The sequence below is a fragment of the Capsella rubella genome, unplaced genomic scaffold (assembly GCF_000375325.1).
Source record: "Capsella rubella cultivar Monte Gargano unplaced genomic scaffold, Caprub1_0 scaffold_4, whole genome shotgun sequence".
Taxonomy (NCBI): domain Eukaryota; kingdom Viridiplantae; phylum Streptophyta; class Magnoliopsida; order Brassicales; family Brassicaceae; genus Capsella; species Capsella rubella.
This window is the reverse complement of record NW_006238920.1, coordinates 11,772,679-11,785,620: the sequence shown is the minus strand read 5'-3', so window position 1 is coordinate 11,785,620 and position 12,942 is coordinate 11,772,679. Positions and strand designations below refer to the sequence as shown.

Genomic DNA, 12,942 nt, shown 5'->3' with positions numbered 1-12,942 from the left:
GAGAAACCGCAGTGAATACTACTAAACTACTTTAGAAAAGAAAAAAAAAAAAAAAAAAAGAGAGAGAGAAGATATGGAGCCTTTTGGTCTAAGAAAATCCACTTTTTTTCTTTTTCGAATGTAAATCCCCTTTTTCAGATTTTCCAAATACTAGAGAATGCATGTTTTACTCGATAATACAGTAGTTGTCATTTTTCCTTTTACTATAATAAACTCAACGAAGACAACTTTCTTTTTTTTTAATATAAAGTTGATCATTCGTGGTTTTTAAAAAAATTATTGTTGACGGTAATGGTTAGATCGATCTCTCTTGTTTTCTTTCATACTAAGCATATCTTGTTCATTGATTTAGGTGATGTCATTGCTTAGAAATAGAAGAACAAATAAAGACCACATAGAACAACAAATGTGAAGAGAGGTAAATACATTTGAAACATATATATGCCGAATATAGCAACAACTAAGGAAAGAAAAAGAGTGGTAGTTGATGGGATGGATCGACCAAACAAAAGAGGATAAGTATTAAGTAAAACTGGAAAGCCAATGAGAGTTCCAGCTGTCATTGCCACCTTGGGTTCGTGTTTTTGGAACCGTTAACTTTGCTCTGCTCCGACCACGTGGCAGATGAATTACAGATAACAGTTTTTATTTCTTTTGGTCATGGAACCAAGTTGGTGGTCTTGGGTGCGTGATTTGCATTGCACATGACCAAGACGAATCCAAACCTCATTGGCTGCACCACCACAAATGGATGGAAGCCAATGCCCCGATTTAGATATAGACTCCTTTCCTTTTACTTGTTTTTTTTTCTTAATCATTATTAGTTTTTGATATTGATAATTAATTATCGTGTCGAAGACGATGATCAAAGATTATTATTCCAAGTCAAAAATAAGGAAACACACAAGAAACATATATAGTCTGATCATATATCCCAAGTGTACACAGACACAATCACACAGTTGTGTGCGTTGATTTTTTTCCCCCGACTGCGTCAATTACTTAAACGTGAGATACTTAAAATTTGTTTGCTTTTACCCTTTTTTTTTTTGCTTTTTTGTTTTTGTTAGTTTCATTAATAAAACATATGCAAATTGGTCTATTTTTCCTCTGCCACATGATATATATATATATTTTAGTTTTTTCTAGTGGAATATACGATGTCACTAGTTTTTTTTTTTTTTTTTGGTATAAATAACGTTTGGGGAACTAAATTATATGGAAAAAGACTAATGTATATGTGAATAAAGGCGAAATAATAAACTTCTTTATTTAAAAAAGAGTGGGAAAGACTTATCGTAAACGTGAAAGGAATTCTAACAAGTAACACCATCTCTTTTTTCTCTTTTTGATTCTTACTTATACAACCCATCTTATATTATACCATATCCCATTCATTCCGTAACAAGTTATGAATTCTTCTTTTCGCATAATTCTATAACACAAATGATCAACAAAGTAAAAATCTCGGTGTCTTCAAATACGTTTTACAAAAGTTACTATTAAAAAATAGGGGTGAGATATACAGGTTAATTCAAAATTTTCTAACGATATATCGTTATGTGTACGTGAAATCATACTATACTATACAAGTCCAAATCCTATGAGACGTGATAATTTAAAAGTTAAACATAGAGCAAAAAAAGGGGGAAATATATTAATATTATAAAAATTATTTGACCATAGATATAACGTTTGTAAGAGTATTTGTATAATCAAATATGGACCAGTGGTTGCTTGTTTTATATGATCATATCATATTGATGGTTTACAAAAAGAAGAGATTACTGATATCCAAAATGGAATATATTGCGAGTCTTTATCTATCACTAACCGCATATGTGGATGATATATATTCTTTTTTTATTATTATTGCACTAATTAATTACTTTATTTCAAACTTATTTATTAGTTATTTGAATTCAAAGTTAAGGAATGACTGAACGAGGAAGCATCCAAGGAAAGATACAACACGCAGACGATCTACAAACTTCTTCGCATACTTTTCATATGTTTTTTTTTTTGGGTTTAAAATGTAATAATAGCAAAGCGTGGTACGTATAACGCTGTATTAAATAATATGAATAGTAGAATATATAAAGTGTATGTGTGACAGATAATTCTTAAAAATTTTGGTTTTTAGTTGAATTTGTTTAAAAGGAGGATATATGTATGTTGAATAGATAATTTCTTTAATTTTATTTTTAAGTTGTAGATGACTAATGTTTTAGTTTATTTTATTAAGTAACATGTGATTATCACCGATACGAATCAATATATTAACCAGCTAGACGTCTTCACTTTAAAGCTAACATAAAACAACCGAATCTAACTTTTTTTTAGCATATCTATGGGTTTTCAGAAATGTTTGTGGTTGTAAAATATAACGTTTCGATTACTGTATAAACATTTTTCGTGTAAAATGGATTGCAAAACAATACGAATTAAAATATACGTGGTTATTTCGTTAACACAAAGTATTAAATGGAAACTGTTCAAAAAAGCTGTGAGGATTGGAAAGAATGGGTAGAGGCGCAAGTAGTAGAGAAAGAGGATGAGAATGGTGAGAGTAGTGATGATCAGCCAAGGCGGGTTTCCCAAAACTGTGGAACTGATCATTTGTTGAAAAGGTGGAAGAGACCACCTAAAGAGTGGTTGAAATGTAACGTTGGTGTCTCTTGGTCCAGTAGAAACAGATTGGCTGGGGCGTCGTGGGTTTTAAGAGACTATGAAGGCAATGTGGTGCTTAATAGTCGTTGTGCTCTTGTTTCGGTGATGGACAAAAAAGATGCTCAGTTTAAAGCATTGATATGGGCAATTGAGAGTATGAAATCCCATAGAGTGGAGAAGGTGGTTTTTGGTCTGGAGGATGCATGTTTAGTAAAGGTTCTTGCTAAACCAAGTGTGTGGCCTTCTTTTAGATTTCAGTCAATGGAGGTGGGTCGTCTTAGAGGATCGTTTAGGGACTGGAAATTCTTTTTGGAAAACTCATTTTCAAACAGAGGGGCGTTCTTTATCGCGCAAAGTGTTACCAGTGATTGCAGGCTTCAATCTTATGTGGCTAGGGGCCATCCTTCTTGGTTGCGAGGTTTATTTGCCGAGGAAATGGTTTCTTCCTCTGTTTGAATTTTAGTTTTTATCTAACTATGCTCTTTGTTTGGAGCTGCTTTTTTTGGATACCTCTCTCGTTGTGTTGAGATGGTTAGTTAGTAGTTGCAGGTTTTTTGGTTTAGGCTCAGCATTTGTTTTGTGGTATCTGACTTTCTGGGTTGTAATCGTTGGTTTAATTCCATCAATATAATACCAGTCGACAAAAAAAAAAAAAAAAAAAAAAAGGCTATGGTCCTATGGACCACTAATTTTTTTCGAGACCACAATTATTTGTTTATAATCCACTTGTCAAATTTATAACCGACGAATGGTTTGTCTCCAACCGTTTCCAACTGATTTAATTATATTAATAAAATTTACGTCTACCCTTCAGTTTATCAAAGTTTTTGTCACAAAATATTTGTAATATGCACTTACTTACACAGATTCGTTGAATTCTCATACTTTAGCTGTCGTATTCAACCAAAAAATTGTATATCATATATAACAAATAAAATTGGACAAATGGAATATATAATTCAAAGAAAATAGAATAATCAAAGTAAATATAAATATCAATACAGTACGCAGAATTAATAGAATAAAATTATTACAATATTGTGAAGCAAAAAAATACCAATATAGGCGACTGAAAGAAAACAAATAACATAAGTATAATTTGAAATAGTAAAATAAATTATACTAGCTCTTTTTTCGTATCAAAAATCTCTCCGACTTCACATGCAGAAGGAGTTCTACAAATTCTAATTTAGTTAAACACTACTACTAGGTTCGCTCTGTTGACAACATGGACAACACATCTTACGTATGTAAGAGCCATACAGACACAAAACCAGAACCACGATGCAAAAGCCCGTGAATGTGCCGATGAATTCTGATAGTAAATCTATTACGACCTTCATCTTCTTCGATCTTCACCAACACTACCAATTTCTCTAGTCCTCCTAAACTTTGTTTTTCTTTTTTTTTGTCGTATACATATTCATACTTATATACATGTATTGTCGACACTAAGTTTACATTTTTGTAAACACATCAACAATATTTGGTAAGTTTACAATTTTTTCATTAAGGAACATAAATTACATAAAAATCAAAATTTTACATTTTGATCATTATACATCAGCAACATTTGGTAAATTTACATTATTCTTTTTTCATCAAGGAACATAAACTAGGAAAAATTAGAAATTTTACATTTAGGATTTATTCAAAAAATCGTAATTAGAGAAAAATCAAAATTTTACATTTTGGTAATTATACATCAGCAACATTTGGTAAATGTACATTGTTTTTTTTTTCATTAAGGAACATAAACTAGGGAAATTTTCAAAATTTTACATTTAGGATTTATTCAAAAAAATTACATTATTAATAAATACGAACTAGGGAAAATTGGAAATGTTTAGATTTATGGTGTTTTATTGATTGTCACATCGTAAGATTCTTTCTAAACTACTCCAAAGAGTGAGATTATGAAATTTACTACTAGTAAAGATATTCCTCTTTTTAGATATGTATTCTATGTGAATATCTCTATGATTATGTTAATGTATTTGTAATAATCAATATGGACCGGTAGTTGCTTATTTGTTTGTCATATGATCATATATTAAATTGATGGTCTACATAGAAAGACGATATCGTTGGTATCTAAATGGACGAATAAATTGCTAGTAATTATCTATCAATAACCAAATACGTGGTCGTGGATGAGATATATTCTTTTATATATGCACTAAATTATATTTTTTCCCTCAAAGAATGACTTATTTTAATTCAGTCATTTAATCACCGATATGACTGTTGAATGAGTATACATATATTAACCAACCAACGGTTTAGGATCGGATAGATAAAACATCGTCACTTCAAAGCTCAATATGTAGATCTATATATGTATGGCCTTGATTAAAACTTAAAAGAGGTTGGACGACGGCTTGGATTAGAGCAACCGCAATTAAAATATAAGTAGCTGTTTTGAAATAGACTTAAAAAAAACATAAATTAATAAATTTTGAATGGTTATGGACCACTAATTTGTTTTTGAGACCATTTTAATCATTCGTTTATGATAGCAATCAACTTGTCTAATTTATAACCGAATAAATGGTCTGTCTCCACTCGAACCGTTTTCCAACTGAGACTACTAAATAATCAAATTCAATATCCTCAAGTTTTTTTACCGGTAAAAGTAAAGCGAAACATATCAATCAAAAGGTTTGGTCACAAAAAATTATAGTGCATGCACATAAAACCATATTCGGTGAAATCTCTCATACATTAGCAAGTCTTATTCAACCAAAAAAAAAAATTATCAACTATATTTAGGTGAGATGGAATATAGAACTCGAAGAAGAAAAAAAAACCAAAGTCAAAGGAAAAGACAGCTTTCCAAGTAGTTTAACTATTAGAAAGAAAGAAAGAAATGGAGAGACCAAACTCCAACCTTCACTTTCACGCATATTTGGATAAGCTTTGCATATATAATATCTAAATTCGTCCTACTTCTCTCCATGTGCCATCCCTTTGTTTACCTTTATTTATTTTCAATTCATACCATAACCATACCATACCACGGCACCGTCTAAATGCTTATCCACCACACTAACATAAAATAGTCCCTTATCGTAATTCGTATGCTTTTATTTCATTATCTTTTTTTTTTTTATCGGTTTCTAGACTTATCATTATTATATAATTCTCCGCGTTTGAAATATCATCACTAGTTTAACAAGCAATTATATGTCACAACCAACAAAATGGCGGACGATACACTTTTTCTAGTATCTACACTTTTTTCCGTATTTTATATTTGTGTTACAACTCTTACTTGCAAGTACAACCCTAATCTTGTTGAGCTTATAAATAGAGTTTCTAAAGACTTTTGTAGGGAAACAAATGTTCATATCTAATTAGAGAAAGTCGAAGAAGAATGTTTTTCCTATACAGTATATGTTTTGATGTTCAAGTTTCGAGTCACTCATTATAGAAATCAAAACAAAACTTAAGTTTTCCTTGGTGTTGTTATTAGAATATAGTGCCATATAGGTTTATCATGGTGTTTTTTCTTCATTTGCCCGTCAATTACGCTACTCAAGAATTTTCATTTCGTTTTGTTTGCTTTATAAATATATTATTTTCCTTACATATTTTGCATTTCTACGATCAATGAAAAACATTATTGCCTTTTTTTATGTGGTACATGACATCTGTATATGTTTTGCGATTGTTCAGATAATATTAAAAAACACACTATGTGCATGATTAGTTGAACTTTGTAGCTGTGTAGTAAGATCTATTACTACAACATTATTTTAATTAGTTTTTTTTCTTGCTTTGAACAAAACCTAATTACAGCTTGTAACTATTGTTATATGAACAAACAATTAATAGAAATGTACTGAGGGTTTTAGTGTGATCTACTCATAAATGGCAACCCATAACGTATGATCGACTTTAAAAATGTAAACTAGAGAATGATTTTACATTTATTATCAATGAATCCCTAAATGTACATACATCGCAGATATCAAATGCAAATATTCTTTATCTCTTCCCTTGAAAGGAAAATAAAATATAATCACTTACCAAAACGAGAAAATATTCGATTTTATAATGGGAAACCGTACAAACAAAAAGCAATAAATCGAAATTTACATCAAATACAATTATAGAGATTAATTAATCTTTACACATAAATCCAAAAAAAAGAAAAAGATTATCCTGAAATTAATCCACAGTCCCACGACTGAGTTGGTTCGTCCATTAAACAAAAAAAAAAAGAGACCGCGTCTCTCAACGCTGACTTTCAAATTGTAGTCGCGTCGGTATAATTCCACACGCCTTTTGTATTTCTTTTCTCTCTCACCAGTCACCACCACCACCTTATCCACATTTCTCTATATATATACCTCTCCTCGTATCCTTCTTTAACTCATTCCATACCAAAAAGTATACCAAATTCAAAATTCAACACACACAATAACCAAAAAAAACTAAAGAGATTGAAGAAAATGGTTGATATGGATTGGAAGAGGAAGATGGTATCATCTGATATACCAAACTCACCTAAGCTTTCTTCAAAGCTCCACGTCACTATCCCTTCACCTTTCAAAGTCCTCCCTGTTTCTTCTCCCATCTCTTCTTCCGCTCCTCCCCTCTGCTCTGCTTACGAGCTTTACCTTCGTCTCCCTGAGCTCCGAACCCTCTGGTCCTCTCGTGATTTCCCTCTCTGGACCTCTGAGCCTATTCTCAAACCGGCTCTCCAAGCTCTGGAGATCAGTTTCAGATTACTCTTCGCCGTTTCTTCTGATACTCGACCCTACGTCAACCACCGTGAATGGAACCGTAGGCTCGATTCTCTCCTCACGAATCAGATCCAGCTTTTGGCAGCGATCTGCGAGGAAGAGGACGATGAAGAAGCGGCTCCGGTAGGCGATGGACGGAGTTCTTTGAGTTTGTTACCGCAGCTAGCTACGTGGAGGAGATCCGAGGCTCTAGGGAAGAAGATCTTATGCACGATCGATAACGAGATGCGTCGGTGTAAGTACACGCTCGGACTCGGCGAACAGAACATCGCCGGCAAACCGAATCTCCGGTACGATGCGATTTGCCGGCCTAACGAGCTTTACAGCCTCAAGGACAACCCATACGCCGATCACATCGATAACCAAGAGAATCAAACGCTCTACATCATTCACCAGATCCTCGAATCGTGGATCTACGCATCTGGAAACCTCCTGAATCGGATCGTCTCCGGCATCGAAGACGGGAAATTCAAAAAAGCTTCCAACGATGTGTACTTGCTCGAGAGGATCTGGAAGCTTCTAGCGGAGATTGAAGATCTTCACATGTTGATGGATCCTGAAGATTTTTTGAAACTGAAGAAACAGTTACAGATCAAATCGACGGGAAAAAACGACGCCTTCTGTTTCAGATCTAAAGGGTTAGTGGAGGTGATGAAGATGTCGAAAGATCTCAGGCAGAAGGTTCCGGCGGTGTTGGCGGTTGAGGTAGATCCCACCGGAGGACCGAGATTGCAAGAGGCGGCGATGAAGCTGTACTCGAGGAAGGGAGAGTGCGATAAGATCCATCTGCTTCAGGGGATGCAAGCCGTGGAAGCTGCGGCGAAGAGTTTCTTCTTCTCGTATAGGCAGCTAGTGGCTGCGATGATGGGAAGCGCCGAGACGAACGCCACAGCGAGTCATGAGCCGTATGACTCACTGAGTCAGATATTCATGGAGCCGACGTATTACCCGAGTCTTGACGCGGCAAAGACGTTTCTCGGAGAGTTCTGGAGTCATTTGGGATGATTATAATTTTTTATAATTTCCGCTGGTCTATTTTTTTAAAAAAATTAATATAAATTAAAATTGGTTGGTTTGGTTAATTTTAGTTTGTAAGATACAGAAAATTTTGGAACATTTGATGATCGATATTTGAATACAAATTCATTTTATATGATTTATGATATTTTTTCCACAAGCGATAACATTTTTACAAATATCGTAATCCATACTTGAGTTGTTGTTCCCCAAGTCGTAATGGGTGGTCTACTAACGAGTAACGACTAATCTAAGCTCTGACTAATCGTCAACAAATCAGCACCTATCCTTTTAGTAGTGTATGGGGAAACACACAATTTCACTATCATGGTACAATATTATTCGAAGTCCAAAGATAAAGAAATTATGAAACCACTTAACAAGGTTATTGAGACAGTCGTGAGTCCAAGAAAAACATATAATGGGCCTTTTGTTGGCCCATTAATACCTAACCTATCTCTTCTGTATCACATACCTTCTCCCTCCTTGCTCTTACGCTCACATTGGAAACCCTAAAAATCTCCAGTCTCTCGCGCCTTTTGTTGTTCTCAGAATCTTTAACCATGGCGGCAGCGAGCGATCACACCGTCTTGCAATTCGTGGCTCCTTCATCGACTGCGTCCGCGACTAATACTACTGTACTCACGGCGAGGATCCACCCACTCGTTATCTTCAACGTCTGTGATTGCTTCGTGAGACGTCCTGACTCAGCTGAACGAGTAATCGGCACTCTCCTCGGATCTATCTTACCTGATGGAACTGTCGATATCCGCAATTCATACGCCGTCCCTCACAATGAATCTTCCGATCAGGTTCAGTTTTCATCTCTGTCTCTCCCTCTCGAATTCTCTATCGTTGTTTCAATTAGAAAGTTTTTTTTTTTCGATCTTAGCTGAGGGATTCTAGATCTGCTTAGTGGCTGAAGAGTAGATATGATATTTGAGGTTTATAAAAGAAGTGTAGAGAAATTTAGCTCCCAATACTGTTCCCTCTTACATCTCTCGTCGTTCCATTATGGTTTTGCTAGTGAACATATTGCCAGCTTTCTTCTTTGAAAAACAGATAAAAAATGTTAGCTTTACACCTGAAAGGGCTGGGACTCTTTTGGGATACGTTTTGAGGGTTATTGTTACATGTGGATGCAGGTTGCTGTGGATATTGATTACCACCACAATATGTTAGCTTCACACCTAAAGGTGAATCCAAAGGAAATTATTGTCGGCTGGTACTTCTCATTTCCCACTTTTATTCTCTTAACCCTCATGATTACTCTCATATCTTTGTCACACGATTCTTGTTACTGATTCATTGATTATGTTGGGTCTCTGCATTGGTGGCTTGTTGTTCACATTTTGAAATAGCTAATTGAATAACTCTATTTTATTTGCAGGTATTCAACTGGGGCTGGGGTTAATGGTGGTAGTGCATTGATTCATGACTTCTATGCCAGAGAAGTTACCAACCCAATTCACCTTACTGTGGACACTGGGTTTACAAACGGCGAGGGTACCATAAAAGCTTTTGTGTCTTCAAACCTTTCACTTGGTGATCGACAGCTTGCTGCACAATTTCAAGAGATTCCTGTTGATCTCCGCATGGTTGATGCCGAGAGAGTTGGATGTGAGTATCATAACTTTTTTTATCTTCATATAAAAAGATATTTATACATATTACACACGGCCTCATTGTATAAGTACTTTAGTTTCTGCATGCTCAGTTCAGTATCTAGAGATTCTTTGTCTAATGATTGTGAATGAATGAACTGAATGGATGTTCTTAGCTTGTATCGTTCAGTAGTGTGAACCATTCTATTGCACGATTGGGTATTGATTGGGCTGATTAAGAAAATATCATTTTGATCTGCAGTTGATGTCCTCAAGGCAACAGCTGTTGACAAACTCCCAAATGACTTGGAAGGAATGGAGCTAACAATGGAGAGGCTGTTGACTTTAATCAACGATGTATACAAATATGTTGACAGTGTCGTGGTAAGCTTATGATATTTATAAGTTAAAACAGACGATCTATTATCCACCACAGATGCATAACCTTTTGTTTTAATGAAATTCCACAGGAAGGTCAAACAGATCCAGACAACAACATAGGACGAGTCATTGCAGATGCAGTAGCCTCCCTTCCCAAGTTACCTCCACAAGTATTCGATAACCTCGTGAATGATAGTCTCCAGGTAAAAGATCGTAAAATCCAAGCGGAAGCAAAACACTTCGTAAAAAACTAATGGTTGTTTCTTCTATTGTTGCAGGACCAATTACTTCTGCTGTACTTATCAAGCATAACAAGGACACAGTTGAGTCTAGCGGAGAAGCTAAACACAGCTGCTCAGATGCTGTAATAAGCTTTCGAAACACAAGGTTTTGCTTAAAAGATGTGGAATGCTGCATTTTTTGTTTCAATTTTTCTTTTAACAAGTTTGTGTAAGAATCAGCCTCTTGTTGTAGCTTTCCTAAATTGCAATTTTAAAAGAGACAAAATACTCAGTCTTATGAGTTTGAGAAGCTTGAATCAATTTTAGTCGGTGTCTATTTTTGAACAAGATATAAAAATGAGATATGCTCCCCCTTTTCTTTTCCACTTGTTACGTTGAATCGCAATCAATGGGGAAATTTATTATATGCTGAGATTATACGTGTGCGTAACTGTTGGTTTCTCTTCTTGTGTTACATTGAAAGAGTATAAAAGCTTAGACACAGAAATCAGATAACAGTCAAGCTTAGTCAAAGTTTATTGGTTAACAGTTGACACTAAGTATTACACAATTTAAATCACTTGTTACTACACTAAGTTTTCTTTTACTGCAGATGCTAAAACAAATCAATTCTTCTACCGGTTTAGTTGTCTTTCTGGTGGTCGCCTAAATTTAGAACTACGGTTTGTGTATATTTAAACGGAATACGCCATGCTCTAGAGGATTCAACGAAATCGAACGAGTATTTTGAAGCTTCTATGGTATAGAAAACTGATTACACAAGTTTTTGCCATGGTAACAACAAGAGGAGAATTTGTGTTGAATGAGTTTTGATAGCGTAAATGTTATTGTAGTATACGCATGTGTCTCTCTCAACATGCGTAATGTATTACGATGTATATACAGATCAATTTAGAAGAATATATAAGGTGTAGGCCGGTGTGGTAGATGGGTCAACATTAAAGACGTGCATGCACTTGTAATGTAAGTGAGCAACTTGCACACATTGTTCACAGTAATCTAACTTATCGTTCCGCTTCACCCACCTTCATTCTATGCTCATTGGTCTCCATAGCCTTAGCTTTTCCTTTCTTTACACATTGACGTAGCATCATACGCATTAGCCAGTATTTTAATACTCGAATCTTTTTTTTCTTTCTTTTTCACAGTAGTAGTGGCCTGCTAAGCTGCTAATGTAGTAGGTAGGTCATATTGATTAGAACCTGATTAATTTACGATAAATTACAATAATCTCATGGTTATCAATTGGACTCTTATTGACTACAACACGGAGAAAACACATAAAATTTGCAATAATCTCTCATGATAACTACCAACTATGTATATTTATGACTAAAGGGATCGGATCGGATCGGTTCGACTTTTCAATTCGATCGACATGATATTTTTAGAGCAAAATAAATCTAAAAATGCTCTTTGACAGTATGTGTAACCAAAAGAACCACCCATTTTATGGTCCCGTGATATATATATTATCACATGATCTCTATTTAATATTATTATGACATGGTCCCGTTCGGACAACTAAATCATGTTTTCAAGCTACACTAAGAGATTATTAATTATAATAAGCATTTAGATAGTAGAAGCTAAATGTGATGTCTCCATATAATAGTTTCGTACAGGTACAAAAGACAAAGCAAACGACAAGTATACGGAGAGACGTACAGACGTAAAAGTCTAATCGGTACTTTAAAATGTTTTAAGTAGTATAGTTCAAATATTGAACAGTTGAAATGATGACCAAAAAAAAAGAACAGTTGAAAAAAAATTGTTTTATTTTAAATTAAGTGAATGAAATATATATATATATATTATTTATTCTAAGTAGTATAGTACTCTCTTTTTTCATAATATAATGGTTAGAGTTGTTTTCAAAATCTGTCACAATCAATTTCTCGTAAAGTACTATAGTAGTGGTGGTTATGCTTATTTTAATCATGGGCATTTTATATATTTATATATGTAAAAAATAATGTCAGCTGTCCTGAATATATATATATATATATATATATATATATATATATTTTGCATTCCCAAAAAAAAATATACAAGCTAGTTACTAGAGGGTTGGGATTATTTCTTTTGTCATCAATTTTAGTTTTGGGTTCGATGTATTTACATGACATAATGGGTTTATCATGCATCGCTATAGAAAATTCTTGTGGATTAATTATCCAACAATAATTACAATACAGATTTTGACCATCCGTGAACCTAAAAGATGCAGAGTGCATGGCAGGTAAGCACCTACTACATTACTTTAATCCATAGTGA

General features: G+C 34.3%; 3 protein-coding genes across 3 annotated transcripts; 2 read left to right on the top strand and 1 right to left on the bottom strand.

Annotated features, from left to right (window-relative positions):
- Nucleotides 1-3,863: 3,863 nt before the first annotated feature.
- LOC111831109 lies at nucleotides 3,864-4,013 on the bottom strand. Its single transcript, XM_023784647.1, has one exon. It carries the CDS (start codon nucleotides 4,011-4,013, stop codon nucleotides 3,864-3,866), a length of 150 nt encoding a protein of 49 aa, XP_023640415.1.
- A 2,724-nt stretch (nucleotides 4,014-6,737) lies between these two features.
- Nucleotides 6,738-8,581, top strand: LOC17887732 (nematode resistance protein-like HSPRO2). The gene has a single exon (XM_006295951.2). It carries the CDS (start codon nucleotides 7,128-7,130, stop codon nucleotides 8,424-8,426), a length of 1,299 nt encoding a protein of 432 aa, XP_006296013.1. The 5' UTR covers nucleotides 6,738-7,127; the 3' UTR covers nucleotides 8,427-8,581.
- Nucleotides 8,582-8,921: 340 nt separating this feature from the next.
- Nucleotides 8,922-11,030, top strand: LOC17888650 (eukaryotic translation initiation factor 3 subunit F). The gene is made up of 6 exons (XM_006295334.2): nucleotides 8,922-9,250; nucleotides 9,584-9,663; nucleotides 9,829-10,058; nucleotides 10,305-10,426; nucleotides 10,513-10,626; nucleotides 10,702-11,030. Exons 1-6 carry the CDS (start codon nucleotides 9,002-9,004, stop codon nucleotides 10,789-10,791), a joined length of 885 nt encoding a protein of 294 aa, XP_006295396.1. The 5' UTR covers nucleotides 8,922-9,001; the 3' UTR covers nucleotides 10,792-11,030.
- Nucleotides 11,031-12,942: the final 1,912 nt, after the last annotated feature.